Source organism: Triturus cristatus, chromosome 4_2 (assembly GCF_964204655.1).
Source record: "Triturus cristatus chromosome 4_2, aTriCri1.1, whole genome shotgun sequence".
Taxonomy (NCBI): domain Eukaryota; kingdom Metazoa; phylum Chordata; class Amphibia; order Caudata; family Salamandridae; genus Triturus; species Triturus cristatus.
The window spans coordinates 731,408,297-731,430,666 of record NC_140586.1 but is presented as its reverse complement, the minus strand read 5'-3'; the positions used below and the strand labels follow the sequence as shown (position 1 = coordinate 731,430,666).

The window sequence follows — 22,370 nt, the reverse complement described above, 5'->3', positions numbered from 1 at the left end:
AGAAGTGGCAGGAACAGTAGGAATGTCTAATGAATAATTTAACTACACATACTCTATGTCCCAATCTATTTTGATGTCAATGAAATTACAAGCACAGTTTTTTAAAACCTGCTTCTTTTTATACTATACGCCTGATAAAATTGCTAAGTGGGGGAGTGGTAAGGGGACCTGCTGCCCAAGATGTAATCTCTTTAACGCTGACAGCATATATATTTTCGCAAACTGTGTCGAACTAACATCTTTAAAGAAAGAGATGGAGACATTTCTGACTGACATACTCCAAACTGAAATAGTACTGTCTAATGATGTTATATTACTAGGGGCGGCAGATCCCAGTAATGCAAGGGTAGGGCATGAATTTATCTTCATTGCTATGGCAGTTTTAAGAATCTGTATTGCCTCTGCTTGGCTGGCTTCTGTGGCCCATTCCTTCCAGCAGTGGTTAGCCAGGCTCTTAGCAATATCTAATATTGAAGTTGCTATCTATAAACGGAAGGGTAGGAGACAGCGCAGAAGAGGGGTGAAGATCTGGTCCCCCCTTTTAGACTGGTTTCAGTCCCAAGATAACATGTAATCGAAGGAAGACTATTTATTTTCTTATTTAGCCCGGATAATACTTTGATAATTGGGATTTCCATTTTGAAGAATGTAATGTGTAACCGTTATGAAAAATTGTAAAAACTGTACTCTGTAAGACGTGGACAGATGAGGACATAATGTATGACGAAGCAAGGATTTGTATGTATTACTGTCTGACAGGGGAGGGTGGGGGGTGGGCAAGGGAGGGGCTCATGTTTTGTTTGTAGAAAAACTGAGTAAAGATTTAAAAAAAAAAAAAAAAAAAAAAAGGAAAATAGACAGCTCATGGATGTGAGCAGATTGAAAATTGAATTAAAAGAAATGATTCAGGGAACACTTAGCCCTTAAAGGCTGGAGGCTTAACAGGAGGAATTATTGTTCCTTTGCAAAGACAGTACACAACAAGCAAAATTGAAACATGAGATTGGTAGAATTGGCTCAGAAATATGGTATAGATAGTTGAAATTCAAAGATTTTAGAAAAATCATAGATTTTACTGAGAAAGACATTGTGAACATGAGGGCACCAGAAACCAAATTGCAGATCAAAGAACTAATGGCACTAATAAGAAAATGGAAATAAAAAGAGAAGTGGAAAGGTAGATGGTCAAAAAAGAAGGAAACTAAGCGAGTTAGGGTGCAGTCACCACCTAATGTTTTGATGGAAGTGTAGGAGAGATACAGACGCTCCCTATGAGAGAAGTACCTGGAGGTGGGTACGTCCATGTACAAGACCGGACATTTTGTCATTTACAAACCATTTCCTGAAATTGAGAGAAAATCCTGTGGAATGGAACAGAGAGATGGAATTATTTGTGAAGATTTCAAAGATTTTGTTTGACATTGTGGTACACGCAGATTTGTGGGCTGAATGTAAATTTTTTATAGAGTGGCCTAAGGCAGAACCACAGAGAGATCCTAAAACAGGAGCACCATCTCCAGTGGTATTGAAGAAATACCATCAGGTGATAAATCACCTGAAGACTACGATTAGATAGATTGGCAACACATTGACACAACAGCCCAACAGTTGACAGTCAGTACATGCCTATTATGAGGGATTGATACAAGCCTTCAAGCAGTGTAGTGGATTGGATAGTATTGCAGACAAGGATGTGGGACATTTGTTTACCGATTTGTGTATGGTTTGTGACCTGAGATTTGCAACATGGTTCACAAGTAGTTACTTTGTCGGCAAAGCAAGCCATTAGATGAGTTGTTGCATTACGCAAAATATTGTGGCGACAAGATTGAGATGACCCACAAGAAGCTTAAGGAGAAGCTAATGGTTGCCCAGATAAGAGCAATGCAGAAAGGTCAAAATCAGATGGGTTTTGATAATACAGTACAAGTACAGGGAGGTTATAATCAAGCTCTGATGATGCAGGGTGTTAATGGTTTTCACTAACTGATTTTCCAACGCAAGGTAGAGGTTGTGGAAATCCTGTAGATCCCAGAACTGGTGTTGATGTGTCGCTCCTGAAGAAAACAAATCCAGGTCATGCTTGCAGGAAATGTGGACAATGGAGAAGCATGTTTAAGTCTGTTATGAATAATGTAGGAAATCAGATGCAGGTTATTCACAGTCTCAAGAAAATAACATGGGACAGACTCAACCAGTACAAGGTCAGAGAATGAAGAATTCTAATGTGTCACAGCCAATGCAAATGCCCCAGGCTCCTATACCCCTCCAGAATGTTCAGGTACAAAGATACAATGCAAATCAAAATCAGCAGATGATAGAAATTCTTTCCAGAACGAGAATGTAGCACAGTAAGACAGTGCCTGAGCGAGGAGGACTGTTTGCTTGGTGCAGTCTTAGGGGTAGACCAGAGTGGTCCCTATGTGGATGGAGAAGTGGATGGGAATCCTGTCTCATTCCTTGTCGACACTGGTGCTACCTGCTCTACTGTAAGAATAGCCGAGGCTCCTAACCTACCTCTTTCGGGAAAAAGTATCCAAGTTGTAGGAGTTTCAAATAAAAAGTTGTCCACGTCAATTTCAGAACCAGTTACAGTCAAATTAGGATCCTTTGAGGATCGACATCGATTTGTGCTATGTGATACAAGTCCAGTGAATCTACTTGGACGTGATTTGCTAAATAAATTAAATTTATCAATCTAATGCACACCAAGAGGTATTGAATTTCACACCAATGATTAGGATGTTGTTTTTAAACTTGCCCAACAGAAATCAGATGTGGGGAGGAATCCTTTCCTGATAAGTGAGGATTTCCCCGTTGAATTTAGATAGGCAGTGTTACCTGAAGTCTAGGACTATACAGGTAGAGACATTTGTCTAATAAAAGGGGTAACCCAGTCCGAATTACAGTCAAACCAAATGCAGAGTTTCCAAGAATCCCACAATACAATTTGTCTCCAGATACTATTGCCGGAATTCCTTCAATGATCGACTCAATGACTGAGCAGGGAATCCCTGAAGGAGAAAACGGGAAGTCCATATAACTCTCTCACTATGGGCTTGCAGAAGCCAAACAGCAAGTATTGTATTGTACAGGATTTGCGCAGAGTAAACTCTATTGTTGTTCCATATTATCCTGTGGTACCGAATTCAGCGGTGATTTTATTTTAAATTACATGCGAAGCTGAATGGTTTTCTGTTATCGACTTGTGCCAACCCTTCTTTTCCATTCCATTGCATGAAGATAGTCAGAATCTTCATACTTTCCATTTTGGCAATCGTATTTTGGCATGGTGCAGAGTCCCAGAAGAGCATAAAGAGAGTCCCTCAATCTTTAATCAGATACTCAAAAAGAATCTAGAGTCACTAGTAATGCCAAATCTCTGTGCTCGTGCAGTATAATAACGACATAATGGTGGCGTCAACGACGAAAGAGGCTTGAAAAGCTAACACTATTCTTTTATTGTACCATCTTGCAGAGAATGGACATAAAGGATCCCTGACCAAGTTACACTGTTGCAACACAGAAGTCCTGTACTTAGGACATCACATTGAGAAGGGAGCGAGGAAAGTGTTGAAGGAAAGCATCTCAGCGATTCTTACCATGAATTCTCCAGCTACCCGAAGAATGGTGGGCTATTGCAGACAGTAGATTCCAAACTTTTCATCAACAGCAAAACTCCTCCAGTGGTTGACACACATAAAAGAGTCTGATCCGGTACCCTGGGATGACAGTTGCATGACTTCCTTCACAGAGCTGCAAGAATGCCTTTGCAGGGCACCAGCTTTGGGAATGCCTGATTACAACAAGTGCTTTGTGTTATTTTGCAGTGAGAGAAAAGGCTGCACTCTTTCAGCGTTGACACAAATGCATGGAAGTAATCGAAGTCCTATCGTCTACTTTTCGGCGACACTTGATCCTGTTGATACTGCATTGCCTGGGTGTTTGAAAACGGTTGCATCTACATGTGTGAGTCTTGAGCAGTGTTAAAGTATGGTTATGGGTCACCCACTGACAGTATTTGTGCCCCATTCAGTGGAGATACTGTTGACTCGTACTCAAACACAGTACTTGACCAATTGATTAAGAATGAACAAATCTTACTGGGTGCAGAGAATGTGGCTCCTAAAATGGTGCACAGTGTTGGATCCGGCAACTTTGCTGCCACTGCCTAGAAATGAGAGTGTGAATGATAAAGTTAAGCATGATCGCTTGGATGTGACTGAATTGTGTACCAAACCCCGTCCTGATATATCAGATGAATCACTGCCTGAATATGATCATGTGTTTCTTGATGGTTTGTGTATGAGAGACAATGAAGGTAATTTAAAAGCTGCCTAAGTTGTGTGTACAGTTAGAGGTGTTGTGGAAGCGTCATGGTTGTAGGGAGTATTTTCCGCACAAGTTGCAGAGCTTATAGCTCTGACACGAGCATGCACCATTTCAGAACAGCTCAGAATCTCAATTCATACAGATAGCCAGTATGGCTTTGGAGTCGTACATGACTTTGGGCAATTGTGGTTGATGACGTCCCCTGGTTCTCCCATTAGAAATGGAGAGTGCGTGAGGAGCCTTCTGCAGTCCATACAATTGCTTGCCCAAATTACTGTTGTGAAATGTGTTGCTCATCAGCAAGGTACCGACTATGTGACAGTTAGCAACGGATATGCTGATGAAATCGCAAAGTATTGTGCATTAAATAAGAAATACTGAAAGACATCTGACATCACAGATTGTAATTTGCTGTTGTCAGCTTTAGATACTTGGGATGAGGTGAGGAAACTGCAGAACAAGATGACAGAAGAAGAACAGCAGGGTTGGGTGTGTGCAAGTTGCACCAAGAAGGAAGACGATGTGTGGGTTTACACTGATAGCAGACCAGTATTACCGGACAGCTTATTGTCACCAATGGCAATACATTATCATGGTCCTGCACATGCTGGGAGGGATGCAATGATGCATCTATTTCAACAAGTGTCGTTCAATTCCAGATTCAGAGTAACTGCAGAAACACTGTGCCATCATTGCGTGGAAGGAAGAATAAAGCAGGTTGTTGTGAGTCACACTGGTAAATCTGCAGGTCCTTTCAACCGGATCCAAATGGACTTTATTGAGATGACACTTTGGAACGGTTTAAGATATGTTTTGGTCACTGTGTGTATTTTCTCAAAATGGATAGAAGCCTATCCTACTCGTAGGAATGATAGTTTGACTGTGGCAAAGCTTTTATTAAGGGAATTGATTCTCAGATTCGGATTTCCGACTTCTCTTGAGTCAGGTTGTGGAACTAATTTGAATAATGATGCCAGTAAAAATGTTATGTGCAGCATTACAGGTTGAGCAGAAGTTCCATGGTAGTTACCAACCAGAGGCTTCTGGTTTGGTGGAGCAAATAAATGGCACATTGAAATCTAGATAAGCAAAAGTATAATGCGCTTCTATATCTCTGAAGTAGCCAGGTGCATTGCCTCTTGTGTTGATGAGTTTAGACGTACACCAAACACGACAGGATTGTCACTCCATGAGGTGATCATGGGACATGTGATGAGGTTGCCAGCTGCTCCTGCAAATGCTTTATTCAACATAATAGAAGATATGATCTTGGCCTTCTGCAAAGGCCTCGCTAATGTGGTACGTTCTGTTTCTCACTACGTTGGAGAAGCTGCCCTTGTGGTCCAACAGGAGCAGGGCCATGACCTCAGTTGAGGTGAGTGGGTAATGCTGAAGAAACATGTGCGCAAATAGTTTTTGGAACCTCGTTGGAGGGGGCCGTTCCAGGTGATCCTAGTCACCAACACCGCTGTGAAACGTGAAGGTCTCCCAAATTGGGTACATGCAAGCAATACCCACAGAGTTCGAGTCCCAGTGCTAATACAACAGCACATGTTCCTAATGTACAGTGGTAACAGTAAGACAGAGGGATCAGGTTAGCCAAGCTGTTGGGGACCAGCAAGCTGCTGGGGCAGCACTCGTTTGGCCTGAGGGGGGGGGGGGGGGGGGGGGTCAGAGAGAATCAACTGTAGGAACCAAAAGAGTCCCAAACAAAAGAGTTGACTACGAGAGGTACAGGTCCTAACAAAGGTCCTTGTGCAGTAAGAAAGCAAGGAGTACCTGGAGATTATTGCCTCAGAAGAGGTGATATTCGGAGAAGTTGCCTGACAAAAGGAAGAGTGCAACCAACTAGTCCTGAAAGTTCTGAACAATCTGATCCAAGTGATACAGAAGTTGAGAAAAAGTGTGATAGTAGGCTATTTTCAATATTAGTTACTTTCATGTGATAATACTTGGTGAAAGTTCTACTTTATTTCCTATATGAAATGACTTTAGTGCTTTATATTTGATTTAGATTTGGAGTTTATTTTATTTAAAATTGAAATGCAAGCATAAGGACTTTTTCCAAATGTGCTCTTTCTTTAAGGCTGCCTTATTCCTAAGTCTAAAACAACGGTATGTTGCAGTTTAGTAAATGTTACTTTATTTGTTCAAGTACATGTGAAACATTAGACATTCTTAAATGTTTCTAAAATGTTCGCAGTGAAAAGTTCTTGTGGGAACCAGGTTTTCAGCTGCTACCATCAACTGATAATTTATATTCTTTTTCAATGTTGTTAGGCCCATGAGGACTTTAAATTTCTCATTTCTCATGACTACCATGGGAAACCATCTTATAGTTACTAATGCCCTATGTGATATTAGGTGAATCGGAGCACATGACAATCGTACAACAGTGGTGTGATGGTGCATCACTAGAACTGTAACAGAGACATAATAAGAACAAACCCCAAAGGGGTTTTTCCTACTTTGAGACCAGAACACTATGCTGATCGACTTTGATGATCTTGAAACCTATCCTATTTGGCTTCTTACTTTTGGACTGCCTTTGTTGATGCTACAGTCGGTAGCAGATGGACCAAAACTCTTCTTTGCTGAACCATTTTCATTATTTCTTTTCTTTTTGTTCCATGCAAATGGACACGCCCTTAGTGGACTTTAAATAGGAATCCTTTTCCCTATTTCTTTAGGATTGTGAGCTGTTAGATAAATTAATTATCCTCCTGCCTTTGATGGCAGTAGGACTCTGTAACTCTGCGATAATCATTCTTTGAAACTTGGCCTATATGTTTGGCATCATATTGCAAGCTGTGATATTTCTAACTGGATTACTTAAAAGACTGCTTATTGCCATGAATTTCGAATCATTAATACATTAACCAAATTAATTTAATATCTGCCGGCGTCTATCATTGAATCTTGTTGATTCTTCCATTGAAACTGTGCTATTTCCCTAATGAGATAAATGACCCGTAGGAAGAATTGGAGAGCTTTTATGATATATCAAGCTCTGCTTCTTTTTTTCTGTGTAGCCGTAGCAGAACTTTTGGTCTGCATAATTCTAGCCCGACTTAACTTCTTTAGGAGGTTGGGTCTTCCTATTGTAATTCTTTATTTCTACAGCATGGTCTTGGGAGTAGTGTACTTAAACCGGATTTCAAATCTGAGAGTTAGCTGTCAATTTATGGTCCTCATTGGACAGCTAACGTGGTGATTTTGGTTACCCTAATTTCCACCCTTCCCATTGACAGAGAAAGATTCATCAGAGGATCACTGCCACTGCGGTAAATTAAAATGCTGAAGACTGTCTTATCGTAAAGGGCCCAGTATGGTTAAAGTAGTAAGGAGAGTAGGAGTACAGAAATGTTTTACCATGCATCTGCTGCAACACCTCCAAAGTCTACCCTATACCCTGGGCAGGAGGAGTGCAGGGGGAAAAGGCACTACTTCGACCAATTAACTCCCAAGCTCATTAAGTGGGTGGGTTATCACTATAGTGTCATCATATTTGTTTGTTTAAAACTTTTTATTTGCATTTTTCTGTTACAAAACATACAACATGAAGAGTGCACTAGCACCATGTTTAACAACGTCAAGGCAAATCAGAATGGGTCACTACCCCACGTAATACAAAGCAAGTTATCAATCAGGTCACCAAAAGCAAATAATTACATGGAATAATGCCACTACAATGGGTAAGGCAATGCTAAGAAATAGTATAGTAGAACAGTCTTTAGGCCTTTCAAACATGGTGTATTGCAGATCTAAACTGTGGACAAAGGGTGCAACAAAATGAGGACAATGCAACCAAAGGAAGGGTAAGGTAGTCGCCTTAGACTGGTTGCCGCGTGCATTGGAAAGGAGGCCAGTCCTGACAGAGCTCAATAATAACTGCTTGAATTGGGGTCCTGTCTCAGAGAAATTGGGGCCCATTCCATATATGTGCGCTCTGAAATGTGGGTGTTGGGCATCAGTCCCGATTATTGTCCTGAAGCTCCCCTGTAGTAGTGACCATGCCCTGTAGGTTCAACACCATAGCATCCGAGTGGGTCGCTAGAGGGAACTTAGGGATGCCCAGCAGGTCGTCCCTGCACAGTGCCACCCCCTCTGCCCTAGCCCAGTTGAGTAGGGAACGGCGCCAGGCTATAGCGTGAGGTGCCATTGGGGATTTCCATCGCTTGGTGATCAAGCGCTTTGCTACCACAAGCCCCAGATCAAGAAAACGGGTAGTGGCCCTGTTCTTCTTGTTCCTACTGAACAAATGCAATATGTGTACCTCCCACCGAGAGGGGACATCACGGGATGTGCAGGCAGCCAATGTGTTCGTCACACTGTCCCAATATTCGCTTAAGGCAGAGCAGTGCCACAACATGTGGAGGATATCCACATCTACCAGGCGGCACGTAGGGCAGGCTGCGTTTGATCTGAGGAAATACTTATTAATTTGGGCTGGAGTGAGATATGCCCAATGTAATACAAAAAATTTAATTTGTTTAAACCACTAATTGCGCGGAATGTGAGTCGGACCATTCCGAATGGCCCCCACTCGTCTGTGAATGCCCTTCCCAGGGCTTCCTTCCAGTGTTGTTTCAGGGGGGTCAGATCTATCTCCGTATGTTGACGGAGCGAGGATGCCAACCACCAAATCAAGTACCCTCCAGTGCCCATCACATGTAGATACTGTATTGTATGATGTATTGGTGGTTCATGGGTGAGCGTGCCCCATTTAGATGTCAATGAGGCTATAAGGGCACGGTGTAATAAGAACTGTCCCGGAAGCGGGTTCTCTTGAGACATGAGCTCCTGGTATGGGATGAGTGAGCCATCGCAAAAGAAGTTCCCTAAGTCCTGAATGTCTTTCTTGTCCCAGTGACGCAGTTCTGCTGGTGTATATGTCCCCTAGCGGTGTTCCTAGTTACAGGATGGCAAGGGCATATGGGGTGATAGTTCTGGTGAGGAAAAAGGCATCTACGGTAGCATTTATAGGCTACGGTGAGTAAAAGCACGTCTAAAGGTCTGGGTTTCGCATAAGGGTGAAATATATGCAGTAAGGCATAATGTGGTATCGGGGGTCGTAGTGAGGCCATGTCCGCCAGATATCGAGATGACAGCCATCTGGCAATCGATTGAAGCTGAGAGGCCAGGTAGTACTGCTCGAAATTGGGCACCGCCAACCCCCCTAATTCCACTGGTAGATATAGCTTCCCCATAGAGACCCGGTGTCTTGACGTCCCCCATATAAAGTCCCTGACAATCTTTTCCCATTTGCGGAAGAATGCAGGGGAAATGTTAATAGGCAGGGTGGTGAAGTAGTAGAGGAGACTGGGAAGGGCCACAATTTTAACAAGAGCAATCCTTCCTTAGATCGCCAGTGGAAGGATCTTTCAGAAGCACATTTGTGATTGAATGACTGTAGTGGTTCTGATTATGTTCCCATCGAAAAGTTTCTCTTTAGTACGGTAGACCCGTACCCCCAGATATCTAAAAGGGTCCCTGCACCATGTCACTGGAACCTCCCTAAGGGAGTATCCCGGATCTTGGGTTTCCTGTAGGAATGGTGAGAGAATACATTTTGCTGCGTTGACCAGGCGGACCGCGATACCTTTAAGGACATTGTAAAATCCCAAATAGACGCACTACAAGTGGCAGAAGACCAGACGCAGATGGCAGGGGGACAGAAGGGCTCTCGCGTGAGAAACCCCACTCACCCGAATGTTTCCTTGCAAAAATGTATACCTGGTGATGACCCAGACACCTTCCTGCTTAATTTTGAGAGGGCGGCCAGGGCTTTTTTACTCGCTCCTCTCCTATCTGGGGAGGCCCAAGTGGCGTAACAGGTCGCCAATGCAGGGGGTGTCACCCCTTATGAGGAAGTGAAAGCTGTTATCCTGGATCACTTAGGGATGGATTCAGAGTCATATAGGGTCCGCTTTAGAAAAGAAAAGGGGGCCCCCGGATATAACCCAAAGACGCTTTTTTTAAAGTTAAAATTAGCAGCCGATAAATGGTTAAAACCCTCAGAAAGGACCAGGGAGCTGATTATGGACCTCATATACTTGGAGCAATATCTGGAAGCCTTGCCGTTTTCCACGCAAAAGTGGCTCAGACAGCATTCCCACCTCACTGTGGAGCAGGCAGTGGGAAGGACAATTTATTTTTCAAGAGCACAACTACACATGGCTTCTTGGGAAACCAAATAAACCTCACGCGGGACACCTATGCCCAAAAAAACATTAGGCCTATCACGGAGCCTCAAAAACCCCGATTTATGAGACCAGAAATTCCTGTTCACTGAGGTCCAAAATGCTTTGACTGTGGGGAGTGGGGCCATATAGCAAGGACATGTCCTCACAAGGGGGGGCGCTAGAGGGTGCTGAGTAAGATGGCCGCACCTCTGAGAGGCTCCTGCTGCTCGGGACAAGAATCACCAAGCATCCTCCTCTATTCCTGATCCACGCGCCAACAGCACATGAGGTGGACATAACGCTTGTCCACCTCTCACAGCAAACATTCAGCTGAAATTTGCCAGGAAATACCCGCAATTGGCCTCCAACACGATCGCACCGGGCTGCACAAAATGGAGGCCGCGGCGTTCACGGTCATTTCCAGATATTATCTGCAATGCTGGGACCCGCAAACCGTCACCACTTACTACTTCTGAGGGGCTGAGCCATGCATTTCACCTCGTTAACCTGACGGGCCCCTGTACCGCTTGCCGTAGCGGATTGAAGTCTCCGTGGCGGCCCCCTCGATGGACTTCTGCCGCTGCCCTGGCGTGCCGGACCGGGCTGCGGTGACTTCCTGACCCGTGGGTCCTAGACAACTGCTCTGCGGGCGGAAGGGCTGAGGACTGCACGGACGATGCTCCTGGGGTTGCGGAGGGTGCTCCCCCCTACTGCTGCTGTAACTTTGACTGGGCCCCGCGGGAGTCGCGGCGAGAGGGGAGGCCGCCGGCCCATAATGTCACCCATCCTGTGGGAGAAGCGACCAGCCTTTACTGCCTCCTGTCGAGACTGCTTTGGTGAGTCCGCAGCGGCGACCGACTGCCCCCGATTGCTGCCCCGCATCCTGCTGCTGTCACCTGCGGGCGTCTGCTGCCCCCCAAGCGCGGGCTGCTCATGCTGTGTTGCTGGCCTGCGTGGTCCCTGGCGGGTTTCGGCTGCATCTTCCCGGCTCAAAGTGCGGCCTACAACGGACCCACCTCACCTCTATCCGGACCATGCTGCGGACTTCACGGGCTGCTAGGGCGACTGAGTGAAGGCCCCACGATTTGCGGCCTGTCAAGGAAGCTGGTCTCCTGTACAATAATAGCACCCTCATTCGCTCGCTCCACCCTTGCCTCCCTGCGCTGACACGGACCTGGTCGTGCCCTGCGGGGTCCGCGGCGTGGGAGAAGAGGCCGCCGGCCTGTGGGGCTGGCCGCATCGACAGGGGGACATCTCACATTTGCAACCCGCAATCTCTGCTACCCTAGTGAGTCCACAGCGACGACTAGTTGTCCCAAATTACTGCACCGCGCCCTGCCTCTGGTATCCACTGATGTAGCTCGGCCGGCTGGCTCTCTCCCATATTGTGCAACTCCTCGCCTATGCACCCCCCTGCTGCCTACACTCGCACTCCGCCGGATTAAACAGCAGATTGGTACGGATCCGCTATCCCTCTACCCAGCGCTGGACGCTGACCCCGCTGACCACATAGACCACTGGGGGGACGGCCCTACTAACCAGTTCATGCCCTACAGACTATCAGTGACAACAATTGCTCGAGATACCGCGGCTGGCCAAAATAACCTACTCCTTGGCCGCTACCACTGGGCACCCACCCTTCGCCAACCTTTGAGGCCTAAGAAGTGAGACGACCCGGTCATATTACAGGACAGATACTTTAGAATCGTCTGCCCCCCACAATCTAGGTTTACTAAATATCGCTGCAATAAAGGTAGAGACTGTGCAGGACTTCCATCGGCCTTCCTCCCTCCTTGCGGGGTCTGCGGCTCCCCTTTCTTCCGACGCAGCTCCCACCTAGTCATGGGCCGTACATACACTAAACAACCCAAGATGAACTTTGATGCCCGAAAATCTTTGCGGTCCCAAACTGACATGGAGGGCGAACAATCCACTGCCTCTGAGCAACCCACGTCCACTGACGATTTGAAGACCCTCCTTCTCGCTATACAATCCAGCCTCGCCTCTATTGAAACAAAAATGGACACTATGAATACTCGCATTGACACCCTTGCGCATAAAAGTGAGCAACACGATGAGGGGCTTAAGGAGACCGAACAGCGCATATCAGACTTAGATGACGCCTCCGCCACCACCATCGCGAAAACATCGGACATGGAAAAAGTCCTGAAACTGATAGCAGCCAAAAATGAGGACTTAGAATCGCGCTCCAGGCGTAAAAATTTACGAATTCTAGGCGTCCCTGAATCTACCGCCACCGGAAAAATGGAAGAATATGTGGAACGTATGCTGGTAGCCGCATTCGGAAGGGAAGCATTCTCCTCAGTTTTCATCGTGGAGAGAGCGCACCGCTCGCTGGCCTCCCGTCCAATACCCGGAGCCCCCCCCCGACGCCCCATTATCGTGAGGATTCTCAACTATCGGGACCGGGACGCCATCCTCCGACTCGCTAGTGAACACAAAAAAGTACTTTTTGATGGTACAGAAGTCTCTATATACCTCCTAGTTTCTGGACGGAGGTGTTGACGGCACTGGACCATATGACAGGGCTATATATCCCTACGGATCCCCTAACCACCCTTTTAGGGTACACCGTGACGCTGGCCGTCAAAGTGCGACGATATGTTTCCCTCACGTTACTCCTCGCTAAGTATCGCTTGTAGATGGGGAAGAGGAAGGGCACCCAAATTCAAAGATTGGCTACAGGATCTCATTTATTGTCAAGAACAACTCCACATCTATGCAGAACTCTTACCCCCCCTCCTCCCGACCGCGTGACATATGGGCCCCCCTCCAAGCATATCTATTGGAACGAACCACCGACACAGACTTAAGACGCTAACCCCTGAGGCAATGAGATGGGTCTCACACTAAGGAACTGAATAGAGGCGAGAGATCCTTCACCCTGACCAAGGCACACTACCCTAGAGGAACGAAAGGTCACCAGATATAACTCAATAGTCAGAATACGTCAGCATACACAGGCACCTTCCACCTGCAAATATATACAAATGGTACTGTTGTTAATTTGTTTACGGTTTTAAACAAGCCTGCTCATGAATGCATGCAGAAACTAATTCATCCTCTCCCAACTGACGCAGCCGGCCCGTAGTGGTTATAGGCGGCTTGCTGTGTATTCCCTTTCCCAGTTATATTGACTTGATACTGATCACTTCGCGATGCCGGCCCGCTATGGGATGGAGGCACCATGCTGTGGACAATATTTCGAGCTACTAATAAAGGTTTTTTGAAAACTCAAAAAAAAAAAAAAAAAAAAAAAAAGGACATGTCCTCACAAGAGAGGTATAGAGGAACCCCTGGACGTCAGATATGTACCAAAGAGCCTCACGTACACAGAGGAGATGGGTGACTGCTTTTACGTGAGTTTATCTGTCAATCAAACGAAGGTTCTAGCCCTCCTAGATTCAAGGTGTCGCCAATCCGTTGTTAGGAGGGATTTGGTTAGGACTACCCAGATACTCCCGGGAAGACCGGTACAGATCCGCTGTCTCCATGGGGATATTAGATCCTATCCAGTAGTCCATACAGTATCCGGGTGGGCCCCAAACCATGGTGACGGTAGGCGTCCTATCAGCCTTACCCGAGGAGCTGATTCTAGGGACTGACAACCCTAGCTTTCTGTCATTATTCCTGGGTAAAATACGAAGAAAAGGGGACTCTATCCAATCCCCAAACCAGGGTCTCTCAGGCTCTTCTCTCTCAAGAACCATGGCAATCGGACAGGAACTTCTGGTGGGCTCAAGTTAACGATGCAACCCTGTCCCATGCTTGGCAAGAAGCACGCCAATCCCAAACCAGAGCAGCTGCTATTTACCCCTGCTTCCGGGTGACCAACGGGCTTCTGTATCGGGTGGGTAGAAGTGATGACTCCTGTGAGCTGGTGGTACCTAGGGACTTCCGCGAGCAAGTATTACTCTTTGCCCACTCCCATTTGTTGACAGGTCACTCGGGGGCCTTAAAAACCACCCAACACCTCCTACGATACTTTTACTGGCCCGGCATTTACGCCCACATCAAGAAATACTGCCAGGAGTGCCATGTTTGCCAGAGAAAAAACCCTATAGACCCCCTCCCATACCACTGCAACCAATGCCTATTGTAGGCAAACCGTTTGAACAGATAGGCATGGATTTAATTGCCCCCTACCCAAGTCCACCAAAGGATTTCAATACGTCCTTGTGTTGGTGGATTACTCCACTGGGTTCCCAGAGGCCTTTCCCCTCCGAGTCCCTAATACTACCAATATTGCTGACAAACTGATAAGAGTACTTTTCCCGGGTGGGGTTCCCACTCCAAATACTAACTGGGTACTCCCTTTGTGTCCAAACTGATGTCCCAGGTGTGTCGGATGCTAGACGTAAAGCACCTCAAAACCTCCGTCTATCATCCTCAGACCGACGGGCTGGTCGAAAGATACAGTGGGACCCTTAAGTTGGCCTTGAAAAAGATGTTGACTGGTGAGGGGAAGAACTGGAACCGGCTCCTTCCCCTCGTCCTCTTCGTCATACGAGGACAGGTCCAAAGCAGTCTGGGTTGCTCATCCTTTGAGCCGTTATACGGCCGAAAGCCAAGGACCTTGTTAGAGATGACAAGGGAGGCGTGGGAGAAGAGGGATAATGACACCAGTGAAATTCCTGAGTACGCCCGACATCTCCAGTCCAGGATTCGCAAATTGCGTGACCTGGCCCATTCAAACCTGGAGAAAAGCCAAAAGACCCAGAAAGCTTTCTATGATAAGGGAAAGAAATGGAGGACCCTACAGGCAAATGACTGGGTACTCGTTCTTCAACCCACCTCCCTTGCTGAGGTCAAGGCTGAGGTCAAGGCAGAATGGAAGGGCCCATTCAAAGTGGTGGCTACCAATGGTAAAACCACCTATCAGGTACAACTAACCCCTAGAAAGCAGCAGACCTGTCATATCAATATGCTAAAGAAGTGGTTGGGTCCCATACCTCAGAATAATCACCTGGCCCTAGCCCCTATGGTCGATCCTTGTACCTTGAAACACCTGGTGGTTAACGAGTCGCTGACGAACGAGCAACTGACTGGTCTGCTAGACCTTCTGGAGCCCTTCTCTACTCTCTTTTCCAACCTACCAGGAAAGACCTCCTAGGTAGAACAACTCATTGAGACGGTTCCTGGACGGGTAGTCAAACAACGACCCTATAGAATACCTGCTGTCCGTAGGGGGGCTGTTTCTGAGGAGGTCAAGAAAATGCTGCAAATGGGCGTGATACGTCCTTCCCAGAGCAAATGGTCCTCACCCATTGCTATGGTTCCGTCTGTTTTTTTATCGACTTCAGACAGGTCAACGCTATTTCCAAACTAGACGCGTGTGGATGAGATGATAGAAAGGCTAGGGGACGCCAGGTTCATCACCACGCTGGATCTCACAAAAGGGAACTGGCAAGTACCCTTGCGTAGAGGAGTTCAGGAAAAGACTGCCTTTTCTACCCCAGATGGTCTTTTTGAGTTCACAGTACTCCCCTGTGGTCTACATGGGGCGCCCGCAACATTTCAGAGGCTGATGAATACAGTCCTTCAGTCCCATCAGGCCTACTCTTCGGCGTATCTGGAGGACATTGTTATATTCAGCCCAACGTGGGAAAAACACCTGGAACATTGTCGCCAGATACTCCACGAGCTACAAGCAGCAGGTCTACAAGTTAACGCAAAAAAATCATGTGTAGGGTTCCAGAAAGTACGATATCTGGGATAACTTTTGGGTAATGGATGCATAGAACCCCAGGAAAATAAAATAAAAGCAATCTTACAGACACCTCTTCCCACGACAAAAAAGGAGGTGAGAGCCTTTTTGGGCCTCCTAGGTTACTATAGGACGTTCATATCTCAATATTCTGAGATAGCCGCCCCCCTTACAGACCTGCTGAAAAAGAACATGACCAAGAAGGATATCTTAAATCCTTCCCACACCGTCCTCAAAGTGTTTCAACAACTAAAGGAGGCAATAACCAGCAGTCCGGTCCTAGCCTCCCCTGATTACAATCAGCCCTCCATACCGATTCATCTGACAAAGGCATAGAGGCGGTTCTTGAACTGAAACAGCCAGTCTTATTTGTCAGCCGAAAACTGTTTCCAAGGGAGAAGAATTACCTTGTAATTGAAAAGTAGTGCCTGGATGTTAAATGGGCGATAGAGAAACTCAGGTACTATTTAGAGGGGAGACCCTCTTCATCCTCTACACCGACCACGCCCCTCTAATATGGATGAGTAGGAACAAGGGTAATAACCCTAGAGTGAAGCGGTGGTTTCTGTCTCTCCAGCTGTATGCCAACGAAGTTAGGCACAGGAAGGGCACACTTAATTCCAATGCGGACTTTCTCTCTCTTATCCCATTCCTCCCTGATCGGGAAGACTCTAGGGCATCCCTAGACCCCGACCCCATGGAGGAAGACAAGACTCCGCCTCACTGGGCCACACCTCTCTTTCCCTTTCAGCCTCCGGGACCTTTGGATGTCCTATATACACGGGACGATCCAGAACGATACTGTGGGCCCTTTAATTTTTAAACCCCGGAAGAAAGAGAGACTAGCCACACCCCTTGGAGGTGGATTTACGGCACGCCAGGGAATGACGGGAGAGCGGAAGACGAAGCTGGCGGCGTCGAGAACCTGGAAGAGGAAGTTCTTGGAGCCAGATGGAAGGAGGTACCAAGACCAATCAGAGGGCAGAGCGGAACCGAGGAGGAGCCGGAGACACCAGGTTACGCTGGCGGCCTCCGCGGAGAAGAGCCAGGAGGCAAACGACATAATGAGACGCCAAGCCTCGTTCCTGGAGGAACGTGGCTTGCACAGGTACGTGCACGGTTCCTGGGAGTCGGGAAGCGGGTGGGAGTAACGTTCTCTGGTGGGGAGAAAGGAAACACGTAGAAACCCCTTGGGAAACCCAAGAACGTAGCTTTCTTTGCGGTTATTATCCTCACGGTGGCGGTCTCCTGATACACCCTGTAACCTGATTCAAGTGGGTGTTGTATCCCTCACTCCCTATCCCATTGTTTGGTATCGGTGCAAAGCACGGACGTGGTTTTCCTTTCTTCATTCCTTTCGGTGGCGTCCTGTACTGCCGAGCCCCATGGACTAAAGCCCCTGAAGGAGTAAAACAAAACGTCAAGGAGAAGAAGTTAATTCCCTTGAAGAAACGCATAAACTTTTCTTTATTTGTTTACCTGTCTAGACTAAAAAAACAATACATTTAAGTACTCGGCAAATTCTTGTCACATGATTCCTGCACCCCCTCACAGCATATCTCCCCTTCTTCTCAAGCGTAGCCTTTAAGGACGTGAAGGGAATGTACGGCCCGGCCACACTGCATATCTACTGCAGGCTAGCCCCTTCGGCAAATATTAAATGCTATTCCTGAATAAATGCAATCTGTGTGCCTCAATGTTTGAGAAAGGCAAAAATGCTGCGTCTTTTCTTCATGGAATTCATGCCCTTGACATTCCAGGTCATGACCGTTATAACAACTTTCGAAGATAGGAGAATCTAAAGATGAGTATGCGTGGCACCCGCCATCTTCTGAACCAAGCCAGCACCATCAGCAAATCCACCTTTTTAAAGTGTGTAAAGCAATCCCTGTTTCTGAGCTGCAGCAAGCACATTTCTTCATACAAATGAGCTCAGTTGTCACTAACAATCTTTAGAAAGTAATGGAAGAGCAGGTTTTCCTTCTCAAACATTTGTCACTTCATTGTCATCTCAGTGTCATTTTGTCCTATGCCAGGTGTGTGTATCTGTGCATTGTATGCCAATCAATCGGGATTTATAAAGCACGTCTAATCACCTGATTGGGTATCCAGGCACTTGCAGGTCCTGGAGGCTTATTCGACAGCCAGGTCTTGAGGGCCAGTCGGAATTCTAGAAGTGAGGTGATGGTCTGGTTGCTGAGTGGACTAATGCGTCCACTGTAGGGTCATGTATTTGACCTCATGGTCAAAGGTTCAACTCCCAGGTCTGGTGGCTTAGTGGACTAATTCGTCCACTGTAGGGGCCTGTGTTAAACCTCGTGGTCACAGGTCCAAATCCCAGCGGGTCCACTTAGCCTTTCATCCTTCTGAGGTCGATAAAATAATGAGCACCATTGACTTGGGTAACAATAAACATCTGCTATTCAGCACCAAGATACCCTTCTTTGTGAAAATGCGCTTCACAAATACACGTTATGTTATGGTCCGGAGGTGCATGGGGAGACTGTTCCAGGTCTTTGCTCTGATGTGGTGTGGGAGAAAGCACGTCCTCCGCTTCTGCTTCGGGAGATGCGGGGAGAATGGGCAAGTGGAAGGAAGGCGGAGCATAGTCTTCTAGGCGGTTAGTGAAAGTTCAGGTGGTGGTTAATGAAGGCAGGTCCTTGGTTGTGTAGAGCCTTGATGCGTGGGTCAGCAGCTTGAACTGGCATCTCTTCTGTACGGTGAGAGAGGAGTTGCCTGAGGTGCAGTGCGATGTGGGTTAGTCAGGGAAGGCCGAGGAGGAGTCTGGCAGCGCACCATATGGTCTGAAGTCTCTGTAGGAAGTGTGTGGTGATTCCTACATAGAGGGCTTTGCTATAGTCCAGTCGGCTGGTGATGAGGGCCTGTGTCACGGTGTGTCTCGTGTGTGTAGACCTTACTTAGCATGCGCAGAGTGAGGAAGCAGGCAGAGGAGAGGCGTTGATCTTTGATTTCATGGTGAGCTTGTGGTCAATGATGATTCTGAGGTTTCTGGCAAGGTCGAAGGGAGTGGGTACAGGTCCTACGTCTGATGACCACCAGGAGTAGTTCCATGTGTTGCTGCTGTATGTGAATGAAGTTTAATGTATTCTTTTAATGTATTCTGAAACAGTTTGTCGACAGGTGCTCTATAAATCATTCTTTACTATAACAAGCTCCCACAACTAGTGAGTCACACTACACACTGCCCAAGGAATCACATCCCCCTAATGCAGCATCTGACACTCAGTCAATTAAGTGCTGTACAATATAATACATACCTTGTTGTTTCCGTGACGTTTCCCATGTGGGTGAATTGTCTAGCATACTGCATGCACTTCTGTTAAATAAAAACGCATTCTTTAATAGCAAAACATGGACAGAGGAACATACACTTTGCTAAAGAGCTATACACCATGCATTGTGAGCCTGAGGCACATAATTTCTTCTGCTACATTAGATAGACTGCAGTGCACAATGTTGTACAATCAAAACCCTATTAACTATGCTCTGTTTGTGTGGGAACCACACAAGCTTAGCAGACTGTGCACTGTAATACATTATTCAAATGCCTTTTCTCAATGACCAGACCTCGATAATAAGCTTTATAAAAATTGCAAACAATAAACAAAATAAATATTATAGATTCAATAATGGACCAAAAAAGCATAATATAATTTGCAGGCATTATGCACAGAGGGGAAACCGCGTTTACAACGCTGTCAATACCACGCTGGTAGGTTATAACGCGGACGTTCCATCGTCCGCGTTACCACGCATGGCATTCCATCGCAAGTCGTTTCTACGACTTGCGCTAGATGGCGAGCAACACCAGGGAATGTGTTGGAGTTTAAATCCAACACATTCCCTGCTGTTGCACTAACTGGAGTAGGAATAGTAATTTTACTATTCCGAAGTCCAGCGCGCCATCTAGTGCAAGTCGTAGAAACGACTTGCGATGTAAAGCCATGACTGGTAACAACGTGGACGATGGAACGTCCGTGTTGTAACCTACCGCGTGGTAATGTATGGTGTAGTAACGTCATACATTCTGCACAGAGGCACAATCAGCTAAGAGGAAAGAGGTTACCACCTTGCCTTTCATCAGTGCTTACCTTATAAAAAGAAAAAAAATAGTAATAACATCGAAAAGAGAAAAAGGCCAGAATCCAAGGTATTTCTCAGGCGGTGATTGCAGGTTACACCACCCACCGCCCCTGCAAGCGCTGCAAAATGCTAGAATATACACTACCTACTAATGACCAGGCTCCTAAAATATATCATTACTTCATCGCTTTTATGTAATCCTACATGCAGTATCATACCACTAAATGTGTTTTATAGCCAGGGTCAGTAGAATTATGCTATTTTGCAGATGCAGCATTTTCCACATAATCCATTATCTGCTGCATAATCTGCAGATTTTAATAAAAAATAATTTGTTTTTAGCGCAAACCGATCAAAAGATAATAAAAACTCTTCAACGCGAAGCCAAGTGAGGGGAGTCATTTCCATCATCGGTCTGTACAGGAATCACAACACTGAATTTCCCATAATTCATCTGCACAGGAATTCCCATCAAATAACTGTACAGGCAGTGACATCACTCCTCTCCCTTTCCAGGACCAACTTAATGGCTGCCACAGAGTGGACGCACAGCGGGCGCACCTTTGGTGTGCTGAAGGCGAGCCCGTTCGTGCCCAGCATAAATTATGGTATGCAGTTACTGCTCATCAAAAGAGGTCACAGAAAGAACACTGCTAACACCTATAGTAGACCTCACTAAAATCAATATAATTGCGTCGCTAAAATAATGTCCCATGTGTAAATGATGTAAACCAAAATGTAGTGAAAAATGTCAACACATGACGAACAAGTTACTTACCTTCGGTAACACCTTATCTGGTAGAGATTATCTAGCTGCAGATTCTTTACCTCAGAATTATCCCCAGATGTCAGACCGGATCTGGAATTTTTTTTATTCGGGAGCAGTCCCCCTGGCTCTGTGTGGCGTCGTCTGTGCCGGAAGTGACATGAGTGGTGCCTGTATAGGAGACACCCCAGCGAGCTGACATCAGTTTCTTTTACGCGACTTTTCACGCGAGGAGCCACGAAGAACACAGACCAGTGGTGTGGAAAACAAATGCTCTGAAAGCGGACCACCCCTGTCCCTAGAAATCTGTTCGCAGAGCGGGGAGGATGGGTGGGTTGGTAAGGAATATGAAGCTAGAGTCTCTACGTTATAAGGTGTTACCTAAGGTAAGTAACTTGTTCATTTGATAGAGACTTCTAGCTGCAGATTCCTTACCTTAGAATAGATACCCAGGCAACAACACACCGGAGGTGGGTCTGCAAAAACATTTTACATCAAAAAGTCCTGCTAGACCAAACAGGCAAAGAGCCTGTCCCAACGGATGTCTCTGTCCAGGCAGTAGTGTATTGTGAGCAGAGAGGCCCAAGTTGCTACCTTGCAGATGTCCAGAACCGGGACTCCGCGTGCTAACTCAGTGGTCGCAGACTTGGCTCTCGGGAATGAACACGCAAGCCCTCAGGGGGGTTCTTCTTGCCCAATACGAAGCAGATCTTAATGAAGAGCACGATCCAAAGGGATGCGCATGGCCTTTCCCTTCTTCGCTCTGAAATACCCCACGTAGAGTTGGCTGTCCACCCGGAACTCTTTTGTGCGGTCAAGGTAGAACAACAATGCTCTTTTTGGGACCAGACAGTGAAGTCGCTCCTCTTCGTTGGAGGGATGTGGCGGAGCGTACAATGTAGGCAGGGTGATGGACTGGCCTACAGGAGTGGGAGTGACAACTTTCAACAGAAAGGAAGCTGTATTGCGAAGAACCAGCTTGTCTGGGTAGATGTTCAGGTAAGGAGACTTGGATGACAAACCCTGAAGGTCACTGACCCTCTGGGCAGATGTAATTGCCACCAGGAAGGCCATCTTGATAATAAGGTGCCTAAGAGGACAATTGTGGATTGGCTCAAAGGGAGCGCACATCATAAAAATTAAGACCAGCTTAAGTCACACTGAGGCATGATTAAGGGTGAAGGTGGAAACATGCTATAAACCTTTCAAGAACCTATGTACAACAGGGGATTTGAAGAGGGATGGCTGATTAGGC

The 22,370-nt window shown here is 46.4% G+C and overlaps 1 protein-coding gene across 1 annotated transcript in view; it reads right to left on the bottom strand.

The window, feature by feature from the left end:
• CC2D1B (coiled-coil and C2 domain containing 1B) overlaps positions 1-22,370 on the bottom strand; it is a 654,195-nt gene that overhangs the window by 209,493 nt on the left and 422,332 nt on the right. Inside the window, exon 17 of the mRNA XM_085602619.1 lies at positions 19,524-19,582. Coding sequence (XP_085458745.1) covers positions 19,524-19,582 — 59 coding nt within the window. The remainder of the gene's footprint in view (positions 1-19,523; positions 19,583-22,370) is intronic.